Genomic DNA, 27006 nt, shown 5'->3' with positions numbered 1-27006 from the left:
ATTAAAAAAAAGAAAACTCACAAATAGCATCGCAAAAACACAACCATCATAATAAAGTATCACAAAGCAAAATACAAGAGTCATGTTAATTTTTTTTCATTAATGGCAATTCTACACATAATTTTGGCGCCAGCAAATGCAGCAAAAAAGCAGCCTCCTAGCAAGCATCCCGCCCATCAATTTATTCACCTCCCATCCCTCGCCCCAAACAAGACAAGACCAACCCAATCCCGGAATTACTACTTTACAATAAAGTAAGAAGTAAAGAATTTGAGCCCTACTGCTCAATTCATCACAAAAGCCAATGCAAACATCCTACACCAAAATGTGTAGCCTTACGAGCTAGCCAGTCCAACGTAGAAGTGAGTGCCGTGAAGCTTGATACCAAGTGTGATGAATATGAAAGGTAAGAGACCAATATCATCATTATTGCCATGAGCCACAACCCCGAAGTAATTTAATCAGAAAACAAGGTCATTTGCTTCATGATGTCTAAAGATTCTTTATTCCACCTAAAGAAAACCGCCTAAAAATCACAAGATCGCAATAGAATCTCAAGAACGCCAATATCGAGATAACAAAGCCCTTTTGATAGTATGCAGTACTGTCGAACATCAAGAGTGAACGACCAGAAAGAAATGAAAGAACGAGTCGTGATGTGTACAGGGTATCAAACATAGTTCATGAAAAGATTCATAGCACTATGAAAACCGGAGAATCGTTTAAAGCAGGCAGAGAAGGAAAGTTTCAGACAATACGATATGTTCATCATTGAGCTGTGGCCCATAGATCGCCCATTCTTGGCTTCATGTCATATTGTTCTGGCTCCGTGCTTTGTGGTCTTCTCATATTTGAATTTGGGTAATACATCTGGCCAATCGCTGCGCCAGATCCGTAGGGATCAGGGTCTGGATAGACATAGTTGTTGTTATGCGATGGAGATCCCATGTGAGATGGTGATTGCCAACCCATGTTGGTCATGTGTGGACTACCATTTGCGCTACCAGGTTGACGTTGTTCCATGTTGGCAGGAGGCTCTAGAATGTTTGGTGGGCCATAACCGGTTGGGTGGGAGGTAGGTCGTTGTTGCTGCATACCATTTGCAAAAGCAGTAGAGACTGGTGGTGGCTGGCTTGGTACACCATAATCACCACGAAGATGACCAGGTAAAGAGCTGTTATTCATGTAGCCGTAATCACCAGGGTGGCGCTGCATGCTATTCATTGGTGCCATGTCAGAACTTGGAGAAGCAGAGAGATGTCGGCCTGGAGAAGGGGTTGACATTGGAGATCCATTGTTTGAATATGACTCGCCATCGGAACGTTGTCTACTAGGTCTGTTATTACCAGGTCGAGTGGCAAGAGCAGCAGCAGTTGCAGCAGCAGCTTCTTCGACAGTTCCAGTATGATGGTTTTGGTGGCGTGTCAAAGTGGTTCTTCGGGTGAAAGTCTTTTGACAATCGGCATATGGGCACTTGTATGGACGCTTTCCGGAATGAATGCGCCTATGTCTAGCAAGAGAACTGGAGTCACTGAAGGGCTACTTTGGAATTAGCAAAATTTATCAACCCATAACTTATTGAATTATTGCTCACCTTTGCACAACGTTCGCAAGTGTGGGGTTTTTCACCAGTATGAACTCGAAGGTGGACTGTTAAAGCTGATCTTTGAATGAATTGTTTGCCACACCCCGGATAATCACAGACATGAGGTCGGACACCACTGTGAATTCGCTCTAGATAAAGGGGTCAGTAACTGGACTCGGATCATAAACTTTTTTTTTAAGAAACTTACCATGTCTTGCAAGGTCACTTCGGCGAGCAAATCCTTTGCCACATGTACTACAAGGGAAAGCTTTTGTGACTGTGACATCTCCAGGTTGACGTTGACGCGTGTTATCTTGTTGTTGAGTGGGCATCATGCTGTTATCGAAAGGAATGTCAGGGCGGTAAGGTTGTTGCATCATTGGCATCGCATTTTGCATACCGGGAGGTGAAGGATAGCGCATGCCATTTGGTGCTCCGTTCATTACATTCATTCCCATTCGTGGGGTAGAATATTGGGAATGTTCAGAACCATGAGGAGAAGTACCTCTCTCGGATCCAGCGTCAGACATGCGCATTCCGTTGGCTTGCGATATGGTTTGGAGTAGGTGTAAATCTTGAGCCTGAGCTTGAGCTTGACCACTTGCTGATGCTGCCGCTGCCGCTGCTGCTCCTTTCACTCCTTTCGAATTAACTATTTCTTTGATATCCATAATGAGACGATTCTTTTCAAGATTCCCTTGGCTAGAAAAATGAAGTAAAGAGGAAGAAGAGAGGATTATAGGACGTGATCGACGCTTGGATCAGGCGTTCGTACCAAGTTTTGAAATCTGGTACCGTGTCTCGAAGGTTGCTTTGTGTCTCGGGAACCAGTGTTCGAGAGGCTGTAAGTCGTATGCAAGAATATTAAATAGAAAACACTTTGCAAAGATTTGGATTGGGCCGTAATGACCGAAGTGACCGTAGTGAATTAAGTAGAGTAACGTGTTTGAAAGTTCTTCGTTCCAATCAAAAGTTAAAGTGACCTTTTAGATTGACTTCTTTTGAGGGGATTTTGCCGCTTTTCACTTTTTTCAAAAAGTCTATAGTGGGTGAATATTAGCAAAGTGTTATGGGGTAAGAGATGCAATGCTGTGTGTGGTGTTGGCATCAACAACAACAGCACGGTGCACACCGCCAATTCTCCTAAATTGTGTAGGAATAATAACGTAGAGTTAGGGGTGGATGAGTGGGTGAGTGGATGAGCGGGTGAGCGGGTGAGTGGATCCAGTATGTATGCACTGTATGTACTGTGTGTGTGTAGATATGTAGGTATCCGAGCTTGCTTACCTTATTATGGGATAGGATGACTAGGTCACTGTCCACTGTATGGCTTCAAAAATAAAGTAAAAATATAAAAAATTGACCGCGACAGTTTTCACGATCAATTACTATGTAAAATCCGCCAGTCTGGACACTGGGTGGGCGGGGGTGCGGGAATGTCACAACGCACGGGCAATCGTACAGACCGGTTAAAATTGATTGCCTCTTCTTTTAATCGTTCTCAAATCAGAAGAAGATGCTTTTCCAATCTATGGATCGCTGATATTGCTCAAGTCTCTTGGCTTTACTTTGCTGGATGGGAATAATCTCCTAGACGCGACTGCGCATGCGTGTTCTTTGATTCCAAGGAAGTACCGTACCGTAAAAAACACTGCTTCGTATGAGCTAGCAATGGTTCTCAGAACTTGAGAATATGTTTGCACCTCTTTTGACTGATGCTGGTTCGGGATACTGCAGTGTCTGAGGCACGAGCCAAAGGTTCGTCTGATGAGATGATATATTGGATCAGTGGTGAATGTGAGATGTGATGAGGCAAAGTGTTTTTGAAGTGGCGCGTTTTCGAATTTGGTTTGGATAGAGTTTGGTGAATTCGCAAACTTATTCTCTCAACAAGTGAGCTTAGTCCAACAATCTTTTCTTTTCTCGTGTATGGGCTCTTAAGACTCGAGACCTTCTGCGAATATTCAGGGTCTTAACACAGACTATTCGCGTCGCAAAGTTATATCTGTTTGTAGAATGCGTTTGTAGAGCGCGTCTTGGAGTCGGAAAAGTAATTGATCCTTTGAAGGAGTCGAGAAATCGAAAGAAAGATCTAGATAGATCTTCTAGTATTCCATCAGATGTTAGTGATTTGTTTCCCTATCGTTGGTAGTTGATGGGAAAGGATATGCACACTTACATTGAGGTTGTAATTCGATCTTACGGGATTGAACTGACGTTGGAGTGAAGTTGTAGTTTTCAAGGTGACACGAAGGTTATTAAGATGCCTCGGAAGGAACCATGCGATTGCTGCAGGGCGGAGAAGAGATCTCGAGATGGAGGCTGCTTCTGGGCTGAACTAGAAGCTCGGGATACAATGCGGCAGGTACTCTTTCTTGATAGTTAATAATGCGCCGATGCCGATTTTATAGATTCGATGTAAGAAATAATGTACAATCAAGATGAAATTGGCCTGTTGATGTTCTTGAATTAGAAACCACAAATGATGAGCCAAGATATCAAAGCGTAGAGGCTATTGTTGGAGAGAAGACGGATGAGGAGTTTAGAGGATGAGATAGGGAAGGTTCATGTATCGTGAAAAAGAATGAGATGCTTTCGCTCGCTCTTTCTCTCTCTCTCTCTAGGTACTCACAGATGATTTTTAGTGGTTTAGCGTTGGGATGTGTGGATAAGGCGTAGAATTGTCAATGGACTTCTGCTTCTTTTTTTCTTCTCGAAAAAAGAGGGTGAGATATTTTGGGTCCCTGGGTATCTGGGTATCTGGGTGTCTAGGAAGGAGAATTGACAAGGAATGCGGAAATATTGAGAAAAGACTGGGAGTCTGGGAGCAATAGTTGAGGGAAGGGGTGGGTTGCAGAGATATTCGGGTTTCGAGGATCGAGGGGAGGGGGGAGGGGGAACTTGGGAAGATTGAGAGTGAGAGGGGGGGGGATTAATGGACTAGAAGCATAAGAAAAGGGTTCGAATCCTTCTTTTGGCCTTCTATTCGGCAATAGTGGGTGTATTACGAGGGTATTTAGAATTTTAGATGGATGTCGATGCTTTTTTTGTTTTTTTTTAATTTACAGGGGCTGATTAGGTTTTGCAGGCTTGGTTGATGGAGACCTTTTGGCAATCCTGGTTTGCTGGTACGATAAAAAGAAAAGTCGCTAAAAGCTTAAAACAGGGTGGTCAGAACTTTAGTCCTCGATTTACTGGGTATAGTCAGTCTCTATAGGGGAATTGGGAAGAGAGACTGGGAAGAAGCAGGGCAAGGGAAAAGAGAAAAAGAGGAAAAGATTCATGTCAAGAGTCAGGAATTGAGACTTGATGGAAGAATATAATAATAGATTGCTTGATTAGTCATGGATTTCTAGAGAACTGAGATGGTTGAAGAAAGAAGAAAGAAGAGAGAGAGAAAGAAGAAAAGGATGATGATGAAGACGACGATGAAGGAGAAGAAGAAGAAGTAGAAGAAGAAGAAGAAGAAGAACAAGTGGAAAAAGAAGTCGAAAAAGGCCAAGGACAGGACAACGGCACTTCTATTCGATCCGAGTACCTATGAATACACATGTCCGTCGGTCGATATCGCTTGGGAATATGCACATATTGATCAAGGACCAAATTGTGCTCTCTCTGTAATAGTATAATAATAAACAATATGTAGCAAAAGAGAGATGACTTGAACTCTGTCGATCAACCTCCACTTCTCACAGTCCAATGTCCAATGTCCAATATCCAATATCCAATGTCCCTCCAGTCACCAGTGTCCAATGTCCAGTGTCCACTTCTCATCCACTTTCTTTTAATATATGTAAATATTTACATACACTTGACTGGATGAAGATTTGCGACTGCAGAGGTAGGTAGACACTCGCTGACTTGCTAAGTTTCGTTTACAAGATCCCCTAGTTTACCCTGGTCACAACCGACTCAATCCTATCAATCCTGTCACCGCGATCTCCTCTTGACATAGGCACCAGCTAAAAGAAATCTACTGTACAACACATACTCACTCGCCATACGTTTGCTCTCAGGGGCTAATATCTGGAGCACATATGAACTTTGCCTCACGCTCTATCTATAACATACAGACCAAACACGCACGCCGATTGATCGCACGCGTTGGTTGCCACAGCTTCATGCCACTTTCACATCATTATACTTTCATTCAATCACATTAATGGCGGACCCCGAAGTAAGCTTGACAGGATAATGCTAACACCGGCTCAGTATCAAAGCTATTCCGAGCTTTCATTGCTCTCATGCCATTTTTCTCAATCGTGGTAAATTAGCTTTATTTACAATGTCCATGCCCATACCCAACCAATTGCCATTCATCTTGATTCTTCAAGATGAATGATGGGTGATGATCTAGTGACCAAGGACCACCCGGGGGTCCATCGCCATTATGCTCCCTCAATTAACGGTGCCCCACGCTACATGCTACATGCCACTCCCTACCTCTAAGCTGTCCGACCACCGCGTTTATCATTTGTGCTTGCAAGTTGCACGATTTGTGACCTCACAAGCGCTATGCTGTGCCAGGTATAGGTCAAGGGGCGTGAGTTAAGTTACAAGTGGTAAGGTACGCTGCCGCACTATGTCAATTACCCCGTAATGAGCCTATTGAAAACATCAGCCATCTCCTGGAGTGCTGGGAAGTTCCACCCTGGTAAACCTTGAGGCTCGAGCAGCCTCTTGATACTCGATAGTAGATAGTAGATACGTACCCTACACCGTCATAAAGTTTTACGGAGTCCGAACATGGTAATGATTGATGGGTGGAGCTAACTGTGCTAAAACTCCTAGAAGGCTAAGCCACAATGTGCCTGTGCCTGACTGCATTACTTTCCACGAGAATCTTAGGTAGGTCATTCCTAGATAATTTGTATACTTAACCGCCTTGTGAACAGTGACCTTGCATATCATTTAGTGCCACCGTCGTGTTCAACTAAGAACGGCACCGGTACGGTACAATCACTCACAGCTCGTTGACAGATATTATGAAAGAGATGCACTCACAATCCCGGATTAAGAAACTGTACGGAATGCGCTGATGATTCTTCAATAGCGTTTGAGAAGCGATCACTATCCTCGGTCCAATGCGAGACACGTGGGGCAGCTCGGACGAGTAAGAAAATGGTAGCAAATTCTGGGGGGGTTTTGAGATTTGGAAACTAGGAGGCGGTATAGAATAGTACCAGGGGGAGGGACAACTCTGGTCTACGTGCCCCTGAGCGGGAGAGGACCCGGAAGACCTTGAACATCATGCTCAAATACCGGTCTCGTGACTATTCTTTACTCAGATACACCGTAGAGCCGATCCGTAGATGATGCAGTCCCTTGCACGGCAGTCTTCATAAACAGAGGCTTCTGAAATTCCAACTGGTTAAGAAGCTGAAGAAGCTCGTAAACCCTATCAAAGTGCAGATAGGCGGACAGCATTCGAACGTATAGGTACTAGAGGACTCTTCTTAACTCGTATCAAAGGTCCAAACTGCATTTTATCATCAAAGGGTCTGAAGATCAAATATCCTGTGTAATGTGCGATGTGCGATGCATACTCTAGATTGCATAATATAGCGTCAAAGATTATGCTGTAGATGAAAGGGACAATCCTAGAGAAGTTGACGTATACACTGCCGGGGAAAGTTAACAAAGTGACGCCGATCAGCTGTTTTAGGAGCAATGAAGGGTGTTGTGTACATAAGTATTGCCAATAACCAATGTGATGCAATGCACTGAGAGATTGTAATATCAACATATATCATACATGGCACATGGAAACCACTTCATAAACTGGTGGCGTGATATGGAAAATCTACTTCTTCTTCCATACGGTTGGTAACTTGTAACTTGTAAGATGGCACTCTTATTGAGTTGCAAGGGGTCATCAAGTGAAGTAGCCACTGCCATTTCGGTTACAGTGATTATTCCTTGGAAATTGAACGGTGAACGGGCTTTTTGAGGGGGAGTTTGGTACAAACCTACATATCCATGCAGTCAGCTAGCTTATCAAAATCTTCTAGAAGGTTTCAAGATATTCTTTTCATCTAGAAAGCCGGCAAATGACTTGGTCAAAAGTCACCGTCAAAATTCCTTTTATCAATATCATGCTCTAATTCCCGTCTCTACCAAGCTTTGGCGATACATACGCTGTTTGTCTACCAACGCAAGTACCGGAACTTGCCCAAAGATATGGGAATAGTATCCTCTCTCTCGTGAGTTTCGTCCCTCCCCAGTCAGAATGGATACCGTAACTTGCTCAAGTCGATAATGCCCCGTTTCCCCTGTCTGCTACGTTCCGTCGGTCTCTTCCTTGGAGATTTGTCACATCCAATTCTATTGGTAATTGGCACCGGGGCCTCGGACAGAAGCTAAGTTCACTTACCCCCGGGAAGTATCTCGCATTTGGCTAAGTTTGTGCTTAGGACTCATAAGTATCACAGCTTTTTCAATCCTTCACTGCAAGGTGACCCCACCTACCTCACTATCCCAAGGGCGCTTCATCATACTGACCATGGAACCATGTTATTTCCTGCTAATAAAACGTGCAAACCTTGCCAAGTCGTCAGATCTAATTTCTATGTTACCAGAGGCCATGGCATTGGATTCGCTGGGTGAGCGACCGGGTCGCTTTATTATCCATGCGTTGTCTTTGCCATATAATCTTCCTCTACTACCGGAGACACTACACTGCAACAAGTACCATTTGGACTATCGCCCTCTTCCAAGTTTCTAATAAGGGATATCCGAAAATGATGATTGATTTTTCGGAGAAATCAAAAGTCTTTCAAGGATCTTGCTGAGAAGGGGATGTACGTTTGAGACATCGAGGAGATATGTGGTCGTCGATGTCAAATTGATTACGGTACATGCAGTATGTTGGTCCATTATTTTTCTACGTTATTAGCTCTCTGTGTCTTATCTTAGGATGAAACTTTCGCTGGATGGTAGCCTGATTGATGAACTACATGTTCAAGCGCTCACACGGTCAAGGGAAAGAGTGGGAAAGTACCTAGCTTTCTCATTACTAACCGCTAACGTTCCAGAAACGGAACATTACGCTTTCCTGGCACTTCAGACTTCCGATTTGACCAGGAATAGAAGATTGGGAACGCAACGATTCGTCAAGCTTCAAGGATGTGCCATCACAAGGCTTACAGCAATCTTTTTTTGACAGCCATTACTCGTGCTGCCACAAAGTAGGTATGCAACTCTACCGCTAGGAAAGCCAGGTTACTCCTGTCGTAGTTTACCATCCTGTGGTATGTGCATCTAGCTTCGGATTTGCATACTTTCCGGCCGCACGAGTACTCTAAATATATTGTTGGACCCGTATTAACTACAATACTAAGACGCTAGAAGCTTCATTAACGCCTTCTAGAACAAGGACATGAATATTTCACCCTCATATCGGAGACTTCGGATGCTATGGGGTCTTTATGGACTCAAGAATCATCATCATGCAACTTCAAAGCAAGGCGAGAGAAAGTAGAACAATTAAGAAACCGGTCAGACCGACCGGAACATGATGAGATATCCCGCATCGAATAGGTTACCAAGCCAAGTCATCAAAGTGCTTGGGCATGGCAGATGGGATCCTTGTCGCTTCCATATTCCATTGTCATTCTACAGGAAGTTTCAATAGATGACGTTGCATTGTCCTCTTATTCTTCACTAAATCTTCTTCTCGCTCTTGAATAATGGTTAAATTGATTGATTCCATTATTCAGCTACGACGTTGGGCCATAGAGAACCTGTCTTGCACGTTATGCAATGCTACCCTAGTAAAGTTTAATTTTTTTGATTTTTCAATACCAACTATGCTAATTACACTCTTGTTCCGCCTGTTGCATAGGCTAGCCTACCCTCCTGCCCTCATCTACCTAGGGCACATTCGGATCGATGCAATTCTGCAGGGCACAAGAATGCATACGACGTGGCCAATGCGTTGCGAGAACTTTGTTTCATACGGTAGATACTTTCCGATTCATACTCTTGGAGCACCGAATCAAAAGTAATCATTGGGCTGAAATTGCTGCGCCGCAAACAGTGATTAACGTGTATCAACCGTCCCGAAAACACTCTCTTTGGTTTAGGTATGCTATATTTGATTGACTGCAGCATTTACGAGGTAGGAATACTATTCTAGCGCCTCTACACCTCGTGGCATTTCTGGTTTTGGAACATTCTGATAGATCGCCGAGATTACATGCTCAGCAGATACGTCCAATGGGGAAGAGGCTGAAGAAGCACTGGCAAAAGAGTAGACAAAGTTGACTACTCATCCTTACCTATAGTTACATCAGTGCATTTAGCATGAGAACTAATAAACGGGAAGATGTCATACCCTTATGTTTTTCCCACAGCCGAAGAGCTTTTGCCAGTCAGTGGCGCATACCACGTCTTTCCCTTTCTGCTGAACAGTTCATACATCAAATTCCTTTGGGGGTAGATCATGGGCTTGTTTCACTCCACTAAAGGACGTCTATCCCACTTATGCGCCTAATGATGCTTCAAATACTCGCTTCATTGTCAAGACTGGGTTAATCCCTGAGAATTTCGATTCTAAGTTTTTGTCTCACCAGCAATATGCCTTGCTATTCGTGTCCTGAAGATTTGCAAAATGGATTTGCAAATGAAGGGAACATCCTATACTCTTTTGTATAGGAAGCATTACCGCAATGCGGCTTCTGTCGTGAGCTTTGATTTGAGATGCGATCCTGACTAGCACTCAGTCGCGTTTGGTCTCGAAATCACCACGTGGATCTCGAAGATTGAAGGAGCCTCGTTTCTTCTAGAGTATTTTACGTCGCGTGAGGCGGCTCGCATCAAGCCATATATCATGACCCTCGCTGAGATGAATGATTCAACAATTATAATATTTGTCACAATTATACACCGCCTTGAGGGTCAATATTGACGGCCTGAAGATCTACAAATCATAGGTCTCCGTCCCCAGAGATTGATCAGCGAGAATCGAAGTCCTCCACTATGGCTCACGACAATGAATCCGATTCCATTAGTTGCTTTAAATTGAGTAAATTTCATATATTTGCTTCTTTATTTCATCAATGAGGGGGATACCCTTGTGCCTCATGGTACTGTCATAAGACAGCTGAGTCCAGATACTTAGAAACCAAAAGATCAGTCCACTTTCTCTGTATTGCATTCACAGTTGCTGAGCTCAAAGTGGTTTCGGCTTGATCAGTAACCACAAAAGAAACGACTCAATCATGCAAATCCAAATACCAGTTGATCTGAGGTAGATCTTCAGGAAAAATCGAGGATCCCACCACTGACACCAAAATCAGAGTCTCACCATAGCACGGGGAGATAAGTTAGAACTGAGCTTGCTGTCATATAAAATTCTAACAACTCATCACGGGAATACAATAGTACTTCCGGGACACAACTAAAACTTTCACTATGTGTCAAGTAAAGGCATTTTTCTGCCTAACTTGGACTATTTCAATTGTGTGGGGAAATTTTTCGCAAATGCTTTCTTTTCTGTCTACTAAACATGGATTTGGCGATGAGTTCCCACTTAGTACGCAAACTAACAGCCTCAATATTGATGTGTAATTTTGTAAAAAGATGTGGCGTCGTTCATGCAGCGGTATGACTGGAGATGGTTTATAGAGTGTCGTGTACGGACGTAGGTTGGCTTTGAGGGAATAGCGGTGGGTGGGATGAATGGATGGTTACATGATCGCTGTAGCATGAGGTAAAATAATACGACTTGGACTTGACGGATTTCACAGCTATCTAAAATCCAACATCGGCGCTCTAGAATTTGCGTCATGGAGCAATCGATGAATCGATGAGAAGGGGATGGATATCCAACTTCCAATTTCGCAGCCATCCATGGTCATGCCTGACTATCAAACATCAATCTAAATTACCCACCCCCATTCTCAATTGACCATTTGTTCATCCATTCGCTCACTTTAATTTTCAACCGCGTACTGCGTTTGTGTAGTTGAGTCTTCCATCATGATTTATCGCATGTCTTCTGCATCCGCATTCCCAAAATTCCCCATCCATCTCGGCATTCGCTGGCTGCGCAGTGCATACATAGTGTAGTATAGTATAGTATAGTACGGATCCCCACGATCTGCAATGCCGTCGTCGTTCGTGGAGCGCGAACTCTCTGCTCGGATAGCTCATGGGCAGGTGCGGTGATGTGATGTGATGTGCTGTGCGATGATGTGCTGTGCATGGAATTTGCTTGTTGGCGTGGTGGGAGGGGATGGGATGGGATAGGATGGATAGGATGGATGGATGGGGCGCGGTAGGTACCGGATCAATCGGTAGGTGAATTGTGTGTGCGTGGTGGGTTGGGTTTGGATGGAGGGGAGATGGGAAGATCGTTGCTTGAGCTGTGCGTTTGGGGTGCGTAGGCGGTTGTATGTCGGGAGTTGGGGGGATGGGAATTGGGAATTGGGAAGTAAGGGGAGGCAAGGGAATGGTGAGAGATTAGTTGTTGGTGATAGTGATGATACCGGTGTTGGTATTGGTGGTTGTTGACTGAGATTGGGTCTGAGATTGAGGTAAGTGTATTTTGGGCTTGAGAAATGAGGAAGCTGGGGAGGTGTATATGTGTAGGTATGTATATATTTTCAGAATATTCAAGACAAAGCCTGATTTTTCGTTGGTGATGAGTAGTTTGGATGTTCAAGGAGACTGCAACCTGTCGATGGGTCTGGAGGGGCTTAGAGGTTATATTGTACTTGTGGTAGTTTTCAAGAGTGTATTTTGGGGCCAATGACATGACATGGTGTAGTAAGGTACGGTATGGCGTTGAAATTTTGCTATGCTATGGACTACATGATTACTCAGAGAATGAATGAGCTTGAATCTCTAAACTCACTGCAAACTCGATATAGAGATAGATTTTGACATGAGATCTCTCGAATCTAATTTTTCCCAAAACATTCTCAGTCAAGCAATGCTTTTGAGGCTTTATAGCCCCTCCATTTCCTGCGCGAATAGGCGATGTGGTATCGACATATTTACACTGTACAATCATTCACCTCTATCAAAATGCGAGATACTTTCATACGGAGAACAAGCTCCCATATCACACTAAACCGTATACTTGCATGTGTGAGACGATCCCCAATGCAAACCATACCTCGGTCTGCAGGACATGGCTGAGTGTGTGTACTCACTCGTGTCATGTCATCTCATTGTATGGAATATATTTCACCCATTGTCGTAATCACATGTCTTACTCGCGTTCATGCCGAGGATAGGGTCGACATTGCATATGTGTTAGTTTGCGGGGGGATGAATCATGTTGTGTGGATGATTGTGCTGCTGAATCGCGATTCATGTTCATCAATATGTATTGGTTGGCGACTGAGTCTGGAACGCGAGAAAAAAGTATGTGGCTTTTGTGTACTCACGGTATATGATCGAAGAGGTTCCCTGTTCACGTTGCGTTGCATCACAGTTCTGCAAGTCGGTTTTTTATTATTAAAAAAAAAGCCATGCATATATTCCTCCAATCGTTCATATCCGCCCAGCCTGTCTCGACAGAAGATACATCATGTAACCACTATCCGACAATGCTCAATAATCCTTGCTCCCACACCTTTGATTCCAATATTCAACGTTTACTATCGTTCTTGTGATTTTTACTCATCCCAATATCTAGAACTCTCGCTCCCGTACCCCATCTGCTTCCTCTTCTCCTCTTTCTCCCTCTCCTGCTTTCCTAGCTCATGGGTTCTAACTTCGTGAATGATCCGCACCTCATTATCGGGGTGCTCACTAGTATCGCTTCCGGCATGATAGCTCTCGCGTTTATTATCAGTGCTGTTATTTTCATAAAAGCTGTGACGACTGGCATCTGTACCATTAGTACTACGATCGCCTCTTTGCTCACGACCACTGGTAGCCGCCGTTGCGTGCTTGGTGTTCTCCTTGGATCTGGCTGCCTGCTGTACTGGTTTGTTCGAGCCCTTGCGTTTCTTCCTTATTGGAACCGATGGAGCCGGATTTTTGTCTTTTCTTGAGCTCCAGAAACCCATGTTCTTTGATTTCCTTGGGTAATAGAGGTTAGAGGATTTGGGGAGGTGAGGAATGATGATCGAGATTGTTGAGTGTGGGGATATGGATGGAGAGTGAAGCAGCGCTGAAATCGGTGTGATGGCACTAGATTTTCTGGAAATTGTAAAAGAACGGGCCGTCTCGTGTAAATATGGCGTTGTTGTATAATATATATCCTGGAATCTCGATTTAAGGTATTGTATTGATCCAGACCGGTACCAGGTTGAGATAGGACTTTCTAGGGGCAGTGTTCGTGTTGCGTGGAATGCTATACTGTGATTTTTCTAACAGATTCAGATTTCTACTCCATCAAAAACACGGAGCTTAGAAGCTTACTTACCAAGAAGTTGCTTGTTGAACAGACGTTAGTAAAGAACGAGACTATGAAGGAAATGGAACATGGACTAACATAAATAGACAAAAAGACAAGACTCACGTTATGGTTCGAGTCCACGATCAGCGAGACAGTCATATGAGTCTTGAGACTCATTTTGGACGGCCTCAAAGTCAAAGTCTATTTCATTGAGATGACTCCCATGGTTCAAAATCTGTATTTCGGATTGTTCATGATTGAATCTACAATCCAAAGCACAGGATTTTTTTTCTTTCGTTTTTCTCGGTAGTTAATTCAGACATAAGAACTTACTTCCTGCGTAGGTAGTGCCGACAACTAAACAAAAATCCAATTTCCTCTTTCAAAGCTAGTCATCCCAGCTATTCATTGGACCTTGGAGTATGAGAAGATGTCCACTGGGCATTATGAGCCCTTCATATATATTGCCAGGGAATTGTATAAACATAACCATAAATTTGGCACTTCTGATGATGCAGCAACAGCAATTTCGATATCGTTGCTTCCAAGAGTCGTGATTCATCTTTTAGAAAATGACACGAACGGTCGATGATGATACGAAGGAAATAACCTCGTCGATGGGCCAGAAAGCAATTTGAGTAGGTGACCGGCCACAGGAGGTTTATATCGACGGGACCATGACGCTTTGGAGACACCAGTCCATGACAAATCCTCCTAATTTCTTCCCAAAACGGAGTACTCTGAAGCAAAAAGAATAACACAATGAAGAACCTAAAATGCGAATTATCATACCACTAATTAAGTATGGCACCCAGCCATCGACTTGTAAAGCTTCAGTAGGAAGACGAGAATAAGTTGTAGCGCTGGCTGAACATGAAATTCGTCTTGGACTGATTGTGTTCACATCGCCATGTCTTATATATCACTAATTGTGTGCAAGTAAAAGGTGATGGCTGGTGAGGATATATTGAGGCTACTAATTTGAAGACAACTAGATACCATTTGACTAGATCAAAAGTATCACTTTAGGTTCGAGAAGCCTCATTCCCCTGAAACTACGCAGCAGTGTCATGCTTTAATCTTCACAAGAATATTGTTACCGCTTGGAACTGAGATGTATAGTGAAAAATCCTATCGCCTGCATGGGAAAGGCAGACACCGCCATTGATAGCTGAGACTAGCATATATATATATATACAAAAAGAAAGGCACATGAAAATAGAAATGTAATTACCTTAGAGACCACAAATCACAAGTACGGGCATGATCCGAGCAACGACATTCAATAGTGGACAGCGGGCGGAACGGGACTTGTTGACCTATTATCTGTGCCTTATCTATCCGAACAAGACTCGAATCTCTGAATGGATGAGAATCGTGCAATCGTTGATAGAGTTGAACACTAGTTTGCAGATTATTGAAAGTGCTGAACCCTCCTCGAGCCTCCTTGAGATATTAGCAAAGTGTTGCAAAGAGCTGCGCTCACACATGACTGCAATATACTCGAGTAGCATTCTTCTGTTATATTACCAACCACTTTGTATTTTAAACTTCATAGTGACCCAAATGAAGTGTAATCTTACATCAGTTTTCCGCGAAAAGACCTAAGGGTGCACTTATCAAGCGTTGCAGCGTATTGAAGAGGGCCATCGATCCAGGTCCAATGATCAACGGCCTTGGAGCTGATCAATTCACGTATCCAATGAAGATAACAGATACAATGCAGGACCACGGGCACCCACAAGCGGAGAAAAATGGGTGGCTCTCTTGATCTCTCTTTCTCTCCGGAGTCCGTAATAGCAATACTAGGAGTAGGAGACTAGTTTCGTCCATCCACCGAGCCACCATCGCACACAGGACAGGTTCTTTACTAAGTATTTCGTACATTAACCGTTAAGGAGGGGAAAAGCTAAATAAAGAATTGACTCGTAACTGGCGCGCAAATTGTTGAAGAAGGAATTTTAAAGAAGAATGCGCGCGCGTTTGAGAATGAAGTGACAATGCATATAACGCTTCTCAAGTCTCTCCATTCATACACCTCACAATAATGCCTCACATAATATTCTTCTTATCAATATAATTGATGAAAAAAACAAAGTTATAAAAAGTGATCGTCGATGAATTATCATAAAATTTCATCAAAAACCACAAAAGATACGAGGCACAGCAGCCTTTGACCCTTGCATGGAGACGTCGCTTGGGGGCTAAGCCAATACATTTTCTCGTAGGATTACCGTAGGATCAACAACTTCACTTGGAGACTTTCATTTCTTCGACTCTCTTTCCTCCGATCTTGGTCGAAATATGAGTGAACCATCATGCGTTACTCTCTCTTTCTTTCGGTGCTTCTGCCCCTCACATTCGCTCAATATCCACCTGTTTCAAACCTCACTAGAATAACGTCCCCAGTCGATGGGAATATCACCATCTCTTACAAAACACCACCAACAGGCACCTGCCAAACGGTTTTCGATTCTCAAGAACAATATACAGGTTGGGTTAATATACCGGGCAGTTATGCGACGAACACATTCTTTTGGTTTATCTCTGCGAGAGATCCCACAGATCAACTTACGATATGGCTGAATGGAGGGCCAGGCTCCAGCTCGATGATTGGACTTTTTAATGAGAATGGTCCTTGTGAGGTTATTGAAGTAGCACAAGGGAAGTTTGCGACGGAAGCTAGGGATTGGGGCTGGGATAGAGCTTCTAATATGCTATATATTGATCAGGTATGCAGCATCTTGAGTTTGTTTCTCTGTTTGATGGTTCTTTCAATGCGCACTTCTCGAGATTATCTTGTACCAATCGAGATACTCGATCTCAATTGGAATGAATGGATATCCGTTACAGTCTGCCAGGCTCTACACTCTCCAGTTATTCACGAGAGTGTTAGCCAAATGTCACTGTTCTGCCCATGAACGCGCCATACCAACTTCCACAAGCTGACGTTTACATGTGTAGCCCAATCAAGTTGGATTTTCATATGACACGCCCACTAATTGCTCTCTTGACCTTCTCACGTCCGATCTATATACTCCACAGCAGACTCTCCCAAATTCACAGCCCGCGGATACCTTCTTAAATGGAACGTTTAGCTCTCTGAACGTCAATAATACGGCCAACACTACTGAGATAGCGGGAATGGCTATATGGCACATGCTCCAAGGATTTCTTGGGGCCTTTCCACAATATGCTCCAAGTAATAGTTCTGCTATGAATATTCACTTGTTCGCAGAGAGTTATGGTGGAAAATATGGTCCAGCTTTCGCAACCCTTTGGGAAGAGCAGAACGAGAAGCGTGCAAACGGCACGTTATCTAAAAGCACAACCATTGACATTAAACTCAAATCACTCGGAATAGTCAATGGTTGTGTGGATGACCTGATTCAAGCCCCTTATTATCCTGATTTTGCAGTTAATAATACCTTCGGTCTCAGTGCTATCAATCCTACAAGGGCAAAATTGGCGACTGCTAACTTTTACGCTTCTGGTGGCTGTAAGGACCTAATTACACAATGTCGAGCTGCTGTGCAAAAGCAGGACCCTACAAATGAGGGCAATGTCTCAAGTGTTAACACTGCTTGTTCCAATGCATATAACAGTTGTTTGACGAACGTGCTGGAACCATATTATGACGCTGGGAGAAGTGTATATGATATTTCCCATAATCTACCTGATTCATTTCCACCCAGTACATACCTCGAATACCTCAATACCGCGGATTTTCAATCTGCTATTGGTTCACCAGTCAATTACACCGAGACAAATCTGCAAGTCGTTGCTGCTTTCACATCCACTGGCGACTATGAGCGTAAATCTTACGTACCAGAAATAGCAGCACTCGTAAATTCTGGAATTCATGTTGGGTTGATGTATGGTGATAGGGATTATATTTGTAATTGGCTTGGTGGTGAAGCTATATCTTTGGCTATTGCAGAACAAGTCTCTTCTGAATATGCCACCAAGTTTCCAGCCGCTGGCTATGCTCCTATCATAACTAATACTTCTTATATTGGCGGTGTTGTGAGGCAGTTTGGCAATCTCTCCTTTAGTCGCATATACGACGCAGGTCACAGTGTCCCGGCCTACCAACCCGAGACCGCATTCCAAGTTTTTGCCCGAATCATAATGGGTACCTCTCTCTCAACAGGAGAAACCATCAATTCATCAGTCTACAATACCACTGGTCCCCTGAATGCTACACATACTACAAGTCTCCCACCATCCCCAACAAACACATGCTACCTTCGGAATATTCCCGGAACATGTACGGAAGATGAACGGCAGATGATCATCGCTGGGAAGGGGGCGATTATTGATGGAGTACTTTATAGTGATTCCTCAGATTACAGTGCTCCGACTAGTACTATAACATCAGCAGGTTCTGGGACCGCTAAGTCTGCCTCAGTTACCACCACCACAGAAATCCTTACAGGCCTCTTCACTGCCACTGCTACACCTAGTCCTAGCAAATCTTTTGCGATTCCGGTAGCGAGATTGGATTTCGGGATGTTGTCGCTATTTGGCGCAATAGGATTCTCTTCTTTCTTCATCTGAGCATTATATACATGCATGTGAATAGATGTTTAATATTTTTCTCGTCCTTTTGAGCTGAATACACTATGCCATACTTACGGAAGACATTCATGGCCAGAAAAGCTCTGCAACACACAACAATTATACTCGACATTAGCGACATGGAAATCAGCATGGGAATCAGTGTGGACAATGGGCATTCATAATTGGCGCAATCATGAAGGCGCAATGGCCCCAATCGTAGCAGATCGGCAGCAATGATTAACTTGGCTAAATACTCGAAACGGCGTTATCATGGCGTTACAGCACTTTCACATCCACATCTACAGATGCTATAAATCTTCACTTCTTGGACCAAGGTCATTCAGTTACATGGATATATGTTCAACTGGTCACTTCTATGTCTATCCTATCGTTCCTTTCTCGTGACTATACGTACTACGATATGGAAATAGGGAAACGAATACAAAATAAAGAAGTGAGGAAAGAACAGAAGCAGTTCCTATTCTTTCGTCTGCTGTAGGTGGAGGACTTCTTGATCTGGTTGCTGCTCGGGGAATATGATGTTTTACATTTTATATTTATATCATCTGCATGGATTATTCATTATGGCTAACTGCCTGGGTAACTGAATAATTAGCTACCTAGCTAAAGCAAATATGGATGAATGAATAGTTGGATGGGACGGAATGGATTGGGATGGTCAAATGCATTATACCCTATGTATGCGTATCATTATTTTCTTTTTGAGAGAATGGGGAAAGGAGGATTTTACTACGGCGTTTTTTAACTTCTTCTCTTCTCTTCTCTTCTCTTCTCTTTGATTTTATTTTCTGGGTTCGTCTTGGGGTATTGGGTTTGCTCGGGGAATGAGAAGTGTGTGCGTGGATATTCGACGAGTATTCAAAAGGGTGGTAATGGTGTACTGAAGTGCGGTGAAGCGAGGAAAGGGGGGTGAGGGCAGAGAGAGGGAGAGGGAGAGAAAAGGAAGAAATTCTTGATTAATGATGGGGAGATAATGTGATGTGATAGATGGATGGATGGATAGATGGGTGTGTAGTAGTTGAGTTGAATACCTAAGCTACTTACCTGTCTACATACCTATCTGTCTATCTACAATGGAATGGAATGAAACGAAATGAGTATGCCCATAGATAGAAAAAAGTTTTAGTACATATATTTCAAACAACTACAACAACGTACGATCCGATTGATCTTGATCGATACCTAAATATTTGACTCGACACATCGAATCGAATACAAAATCCTACATCATCTAATTAGATTTATCGCTGTGACATACCACGGTAACATGCGCGTGACTATTTGTATGTCTTGTATTGTATTGTATGGTACTGCATGTATCTCTCTTGTTTCCTCCGTCCGCTCCCCCTCCCCCACCCAGAATTTAGATTAGCTATCTATGCATTTCTCCCATCCCTTCATCTAGTATTTCATCTCCAGTTTCTCAGAGGTCTCCGCTCCAGCTCTCAACCACGCCAATACACATCTTCAATCCCAATCCCGACCTCGATAGTTTTACGCACTTCATCAACAACATCCTCTAACAAACTTAAAGAAACCAACAAGATCACAGATGATGTGGCAAATAGAACATGATGAATTCATTTTCCACAGCTCGTAATTTATCGTAAATGCATCCATCACTCCCTGTGAAAAAAACGCCATGGTGATAGGGTATCAAGATCCGACGAAAGCGACCAAACAAAAAGAGAATCCCAGATAATTTTTTCCCCCTTGCAATGCACAAGACTATCTATCCCATCCCATCCCATTTTGTTCCAACCCAGCCCAAAAGTTCGCCATATTTTATTCTGCTTGCCATGCCAATGTATACAAAGAAAGAAATATAACCAGCCAAATCATAATCATGAATTCCCCGAAACGCCTCATAATGATTGTACAACCCATTTCAAAAAAGCAATTGAGCACGTATGAGAGTCAAGGAAAACATGTTCGAATGCCTCAGACACCGAAAAGAAAAGCCAGTTGCTTCTCGTCAAGTCTCCCCACGCTCTTCATAGCACCTTCGTCAAGTGCAGACTCTACCAAGCTCTTTTTCTGTTGTTGCAACTGCATGATACGATCTTCAACTGTTTCTTGTACTAAAATGCGATGAACCTGAACTGGTTTCATCTGACCAATGCGATAAGCACGATCGACCGCTTGCATCTCAATGAATGGATTCCAGAATGGATCGAGAATAATAACTCTAGATGCTGCGGTTAGGTTGAGTCCTGCATTGCCGGCCTTGAGAGAAATGAGCATGATATTACAATCCGGTTTGTCCTGGAACCGCTTGATTGCCTCGTCTCGACGTTTGGAATTGATACTTCCATCGTAGCGCTCGCATTCCCAACCCTTCTCTCCAATGGGCACCTGGAGGAGATCAAGAAATGTCACAAATTGACTGAAGACAATTGTCTTTTCACCTTCATTTTGAAAAATTTCAAGAAGTTCGACGCACTTATCGGCTTTTCCAGATGATTGCCAATTCTTTCGAAGATATCTCATGTACTTCTTGTGACCTGCAATAGATCGAGAAGCCTCTTTCTTCATCATGGCAATTGAAAGATGTTGCTTCTGCTTGTCAACCTCCTTCCCTTTGCCCTTATTTTTCTTCGCCTTTGTCTTAGATTTGGACTTCGATGTTGATTTTGATTTTGACTCGGATGTAGGATCCCTCGATGCTAAACCAATTTCATCGTTACCTTGCTCAGCCTCATCATCTTCGACCTCATCGGGGACTACGAAACCGTCTAAACTTCCATTCTCGTCAACATCATCAGATTTGGTATCAGAGTCGGATTCGGATTCGGTGTCGCTGTTACTATCATCACTACTTTCAACGGCATCGTCGACAGTCTCTTCCTCCTTGACTTCCGGCAATGGCATATGTGCCTTCTTGAAAATTGTGTAGTCGATAAGATTTGCCATGTCGAGCTTTCCACGACAACTTGGACATTTGAGGGCCATGGCACCATCATCATCGCCTCGCGCTGCCTGCTTGGCCTGCTCAGATAAAGCCATCAAACAATCGTGACAATTATCGTGTCCACAAGGGATGATTATACTGGGATTAGGAGTTGCATCGTAGCAGATATTACACTTGGGATGTTAGCAAAGATATCTCCAAATATATATTAATCAACTTACTTCGAACCCTCCATCTGCAGCAAGTAGTCTTGAGACAACATCTGGTTCAAGGGCCAATGCGCGATCAATCATCTGTTCCTCTGTGAGCTCTGCTGAACCCGCTGCGGCTTCTTCAAGATCAATAATCAGATGCGGATGGCAACAACATTGTCTGAGGCGAAGTAGCAAGACAAGGATATTCGAGTAATTCTTTCCAACAGTTCCAGCCTTCCTGTACTTATTGAATTGAAGTTGAGTCTTATCCTTAAGAGCTTGATAAAATTCCTGCTCGTCTTTGCTAAAAACAACATGATCGATATTTTCTACCTTTGGTGGTAGGTTAATAATCGGTTTTCCATCAATTTGAGATTTCTTCGTCCGACGGAGGAGAATGGCCTTCAAAACACCTTGCAGACGTTGCATGGTCTTTCTGAGATATTCCTCTGTATGTGAACCTCCTTTGGAGAGACAGCCGAAATCCTATCATTGTTTACAAAAAGGTCACCTTTATAAATAAGGTATACTGGATATACATACCTTTGTAAAAGCAGACCAATTGTTGTAAGGTCGAATGCGCAGAAATTTAATCAACGAATAAAGGTCGGTAATGTTGTTCATCATCGGTGTGCCGGTAAGGCAAAACCTAGTCAGCGCTCTTAGTCTACAAGCCGAAGCGGCTGATTTTGTGGCTTTGTTCTTGATGCTTTGCGCTTCATCGAGAATCACACGATAGAATCGGCTCCTAGGGCCCAAGAGCGGGAAATCCTTGACCAGCTGATTTGGGTCAGGCTCCGTGATACCGTTTTGTTTGCATTCTTCTTCGAATTTCACAAGTCGATTATACTCCGCAGCCAAAGTCCCGTAAGTTGTAAGGACTACATCATGTTTTCGGAGATCATCCCAAGTAGGTTTCTTGCTGTTTCCATGAGCCATGTAGACACTGGGTTCATGCGTTGGCAATGTCTTCGAAGCTATTTCGCTATTCCACTGGCGAAGGAGGGCAACAGGCGCAACTATAAGTGTAGTCTACATGCTATCAGAAGGCAGTAATGACACATCGTCAAAGAAAACATACCTTGCACGTACGGTCGATTGATGGTCGTGATAGAATGAGTGACAAAGTACTGATTGTCTTGCCTAGACCCATATCGTCTGCTAAGATCCCCCCCTTGTTACTGCCCTCCTCCATTTGTTTCAACCATGTTAAAGCAATTTTCTGGTGCTCATACTGATTACAAGTTAGCAACAAATCCTCAAAAGACGTAACGAAACCGTGACTCAACTAACCAACGGATATCTCAATCCTTCAGGTGTTCCCTCTCGGTCTTCTAACGGGATCTCGACCTCGGCTTTGATATTCTCCAACAGGTCTTTAATCTCCTTTTCAGTTTTTCTCGGATCATTGATGACATGCTCCATTCGTTCTGTCATCTGAGGGGCATATGCGAACGAAGGAGATAAAAAGCCAAGGTTCGATTCAACGTCCGAAAGATTGCCTCGATTACTGACTGTGCCTCGTAAGGAATTAAAATTAGTTGAACCCATACCGTGTTCTGGCATAGAATCGATATTGAAAGCCGAGCCTGGCCCATGCATACTGTTTTCGAGATGTGAAGAATGCATGCTTCCAGTTATTGATCCTGGAACAGTCCGAGGCATTGTGGAATTGGAATAACCGAGGGGATATGCCCCAGGCGAATTTGTATTATTGTAAGACATGGTAGAAGGTGTGCCGTTCATGGGGAAATCTGTATATCCAGCGTTCAATTCATTGTAGGAACTAAATGATTGACCCCTCTCCCACGAAGTTACATAATTATTCTGCTCTCCTACTCGACTTTCATAATTCATTCCATCGGCATGATTTCCTGTCATCCAAGTCGAGGTATTATTGATATTTCCACTTGGATTTTCCATTGCATTTGAAGAGTTTCTGGCCCAATTCTGTAAAGCGGAAACATCCTGTAAGCTGGTGTTTGAACGGCTAATAGCAGTATCTCCCAGAGCGCGGGTTTCTGATGAATAAGTTGGACCTGGCTGACCATAATAGTTGGTAGTCCTCGAAGTTGTGGCTTTCTGACGACCATTATCCTTGAATGCGGAAGGGTCGATGATTTCAATCGATGAATCACTAGCCACATCATCAATGTAAGTACCAGGCATCGTCGATTCTGGAAATGGGTTAAGATTGGAATTCGTAGCAGTAGAAGATCGTTCCTGGTGCATACCTGTAGTACCACCAGAGCCCCAGTCAACGAACCCTGAAGATGAAGGTTGAACATAAGGCGATGTTCGTGGATCGGCCTTGAGACTAGAACTTGAACCCTTTTTCCACGGAAGACTTCTACTTGAGGAACTGTTATTATTATGAAAGTCATAAGTGTTTGACATCGCGGAGGACTTGGCAGCTTGAGTGCCGTGAGAGGTAGAAGCCTGTGCGAGACTTCCGGAATGACCTCCGAACAGCCTGCTGAAAGCGGAAGGCTTCGAGCTAGTGATAGGCGTGTTTGAGACAGGGCTATTTGAGCTTGCAAGGCTACTAGCAAGCTCTGCATCTTGCCTCTCTCTTTGGAATTTTTGTTCCTCTTGCTTCTGGCGTTCGGTAAAGGTGGGATCGAACATTATTATATCATCATCCCTAAGAGTTAGACATATTAGTCTATGCGTTCTCTTATATTTTAGCATTGACGAAGGAACTATGGAATCAAGGGCGATGATAGAACGAGGGACAAACATAGTGAGGTCAAAGTATCCATCACCATTTGCATTATAACCATACCCTGAGCCTCCCGAAGGAGTTGTTGCACCTGTTGCAAAAGGACTCGGTGTTGTTCGCCGAGATTTGATTTCTTCGAAAGGGGCAACCGTATCTAAATGTTTGCTAAGAGTACGCTTTCGAGTAGGGAGGTCAGCTCGATGTGAGCCAGAACCAACCATCGAGGCTCCAGAACCAGGTGTCGAAGCTGTGGAGGATAATGATTCCATTGACTCGCCTTCTTTTTTGACTGCAGGAAAGTTAATTTCGATTTTCAAATTTGAGTTGAGATCTTGAGAAAAGCATGAATAAAATGTAGAAACTATTTCTCAACACTAGCAGAAGAAATAACGAAGGCGAACGAGGAACCGGAGTAAATCTAGTTTCCGTAGCCTCGTATCTAAAGAAATGAATCAGGATAAGACTGACATTGATAGCCAGCATTGCCTCCTCGCCCGACCGCGCTATTCATCTTCGAACGAGGTATATTGGATGGTCGTATGTAGGAGTTATTATGAGAAGTAGAGGAAGCTTGAGCGTGGGAGGAGGAAGCTTGAAGGGTGGAAAGTTTCTTTCTCAGAGTGGCAATCTCAGCCTCGATTTCTGCTCTGCGCGATGATTGATCTCCCGAGGAATCGTTCAAAGAAACTAGATAAACTTGCTGAAGGGTTATTTCATCCGTAAGATTTGCAATGGCTGCGAGAGAATCAGCAGGCGATGGAGATTGCTGTGCCATGGTGAATGCAGGATTCCCTAATGTGTCGGAGAATTTGATGAAAAGTGCAATGCACTGAAAGGCTTTTCAAAACAGTTGGTAGGTATTTTATGCGATTACCCGCGAGACCATACGGTAGGTGGGAAGCCGTGGGTTTTTGTAGTACAAGTTAGCAATTAAAAGAACATTACGTATTTTCAAAAAACCCAGGAAAGAACCAATGTGAAGGAATGAAGAGAAGGGGAAAATGGGGTCCAAAGATTGAAGATATTAGAATGATCTAGAGTTTTGAGATTCGAGATGAAGGAAAATTATTGAGAGAGTTGAGTCGATGACATAGAGAGTTGTGGAGTTGTAGAGTTGTAGTGGAGCTTGGGGTGATTTACTAGGGAATTAGTGGAATTAGTAGGTCTCTGGCTAGTGATGAACCTTCTCTAGTACGGTCGCGTTGCTTGTTAGGGTTTGGATTGAGAGATCAACCCCACCAAACGAATGCAGGAACACTCTTATCGATTAGGGAGGGGGAAACTGGAGATGGAGATGAAGATGGAGATGAAGATGGAGATGAAGATGGAGATGAAGATGAGGACGAAGATGAGGACGAGGATGAGGATGAGGATGAACACGAAGATGAGAATGAAGATGGGGATGAAGCTGAAGATGTAGATAGATAGAGCCACTTAATCTACCTAGATACCTCTAGTCTACCCAGGGACCGAATGAGAACTTGGAAAGATGGACGGATGGAAAGGTTGTCAACATTTATCTTACTACATTGATTCATTTCATCATTCACTTCCATATCGTGGGTAGTACATACGAGAGGTATGATACTATAATAAATAACCTGTAGCACAGCAGCCCATCTACCTAGGTAGGTTTATGGAAAAAGTTAGATACCTGCTACTAGGTATCTCTCTATCGTATTGCACCCATCACATCACAACTTTCTCCCATATCGTACCGTCGAGGGGCAGCCTTATGAGAAGGTTTCCTGTTTCTGGTTCTACCATACTAGGTACTAATTACATTACCACCCCAACCCAGCAACTGCGAATGTCAGTAGATCTTCAGCTCGATGCCCATCAGCCCAATCTTCAAGGAGTCTAACGATGCTGAAAATGTCTCGTTACATATATCTGGACCTTCCTATAACCTTATTTCACGCTTTGATCAAAACGCCGTTACATCTATTGGTCAACGTCGGGAAAAGTCTGATAGCTGTAACTTTGATAGAATTATTATTATTTCATGAACACCTCTGATACGTGGGTTGGGTATATTTTGAACAGATAACCTAGGTACCAACTATAGATACTAGTAAGTAGGTAGTTTATCTTGTCAAAAAGCTTAGTATCTACCTACTTTAGCTTTGATGAACGGATTTCTGTATGTACTCGGCAGTTACCTCTCTAAGTACTCCTTCAATGTCTCGAAGTTTGTAGTACGAAAGAAAAAAACCCCTTGATAATTTTCATATATACTCAAGTGTCTTCGCGATACCATTTCATCCTTAAACCCCTACATTCTGAGTTCCGTCAGATCAAAGGATAGGTTGAGGGTAGACTGTCTTTGATGGTCACCTATCCAGATAAATAGCAGGCTAAAGGTTCGACCATCATACCCGTCCTGGCCAACTTCATTCTTCCCCGAACCTACCTACCCAGTATGAATAGCGAACTCCTAACGATGATCCGTCGATCTTCACTGCTGCAAGCCAAGTTATCGTAAGGTTCCAGGTATATTAACGGAGCCTCACATACCCCAATAGCCGTTATTGAGCCTTACAACCTCTGAGCTAATACTTCTAATACTTCTTTCGACGGCATAAAAAGTATTCAAGTCATGAGGGTAAATGTTTCATTTCGACAAAAGGAAACCCCAAAAATAGAATTCAGACA

The 27006-nt window shown here is 43.3% G+C and overlaps 4 protein-coding genes across 4 annotated transcripts; 1 reads left to right on the top strand and 3 right to left on the bottom strand.

Moving 5' to 3' along the window:
• Nucleotides 1-69: 69 nt before the first annotated feature.
• On the bottom strand, nt 70-4529 carry EAE97_010762 (uncharacterized protein). The gene is made up of 6 exons (XM_038881277.1): nt 4218-4529; nt 3765-4037; nt 2873-3690; nt 1794-2625; nt 1595-1734; nt 70-1539 (listed from the first exon to the last, which is right to left on the bottom strand). The coding sequence occupies exons 4-6, from the start codon at nt 2254-2256 to the stop codon at nt 769-771; spliced, it is 1374 nt and encodes a 457-aa protein (XP_038727895.1). The 5' UTR covers nt 2257-2625; nt 2873-3690; nt 3765-4037; nt 4218-4529; the 3' UTR covers nt 70-768.
• An 8683-nt stretch (nt 4530-13212) lies between these two features.
• Nucleotides 13213-13608, bottom strand: EAE97_010761 (uncharacterized protein; the record flags this gene model as incomplete). Its single annotated transcript, XM_038881276.1, has 1 exon — nt 13213-13608. The coding sequence occupies one exon, from the start codon at nt 13606-13608 to the stop codon at nt 13213-13215; it is 396 nt and encodes a 131-aa protein (XP_038727894.1).
• Nucleotides 13609-15882: 2274 nt separating this feature from the next.
• On the top strand, nt 15883-19727 carry EAE97_010760 (uncharacterized protein). Its single transcript, XM_038881275.1, has 2 exons — nt 15883-16672; nt 16905-19727. Exons 1-2 carry the CDS (start codon nt 16259-16261, stop codon nt 18498-18500), a joined length of 2010 nt encoding a protein of 669 aa, XP_038727893.1. The 5' UTR covers nt 15883-16258; the 3' UTR covers nt 18501-19727.
• Nucleotides 19728-19867: 140 nt separating this feature from the next.
• EAE97_010759 (uncharacterized protein) lies at nt 19868-25684 on the bottom strand. The gene is made up of 6 exons (XM_038881274.1): nt 24820-25684; nt 22923-24640; nt 22711-22863; nt 22173-22661; nt 21657-22115; nt 19868-21608 (listed from the first exon to the last, which is right to left on the bottom strand). Exons 1-6 carry the CDS (start codon nt 25124-25126, stop codon nt 20466-20468), a joined length of 4269 nt encoding a protein of 1422 aa, XP_038727892.1. The 5' UTR covers nt 25127-25684; the 3' UTR covers nt 19868-20465.
• Between the last annotated feature and the right edge of the window lie 1322 nt (nt 25685-27006).

This window comes from Botrytis byssoidea (genome assembly GCF_014898295.1).
Source record: "Botrytis byssoidea strain MUCL 94 chromosome Unknown BBYS_030, whole genome shotgun sequence".
NCBI lineage: Eukaryota > Fungi > Ascomycota > Leotiomycetes > Helotiales > Sclerotiniaceae > Botrytis > Botrytis byssoidea.
This window is presented reverse-complemented; position numbering and strand designations above follow the sequence as displayed.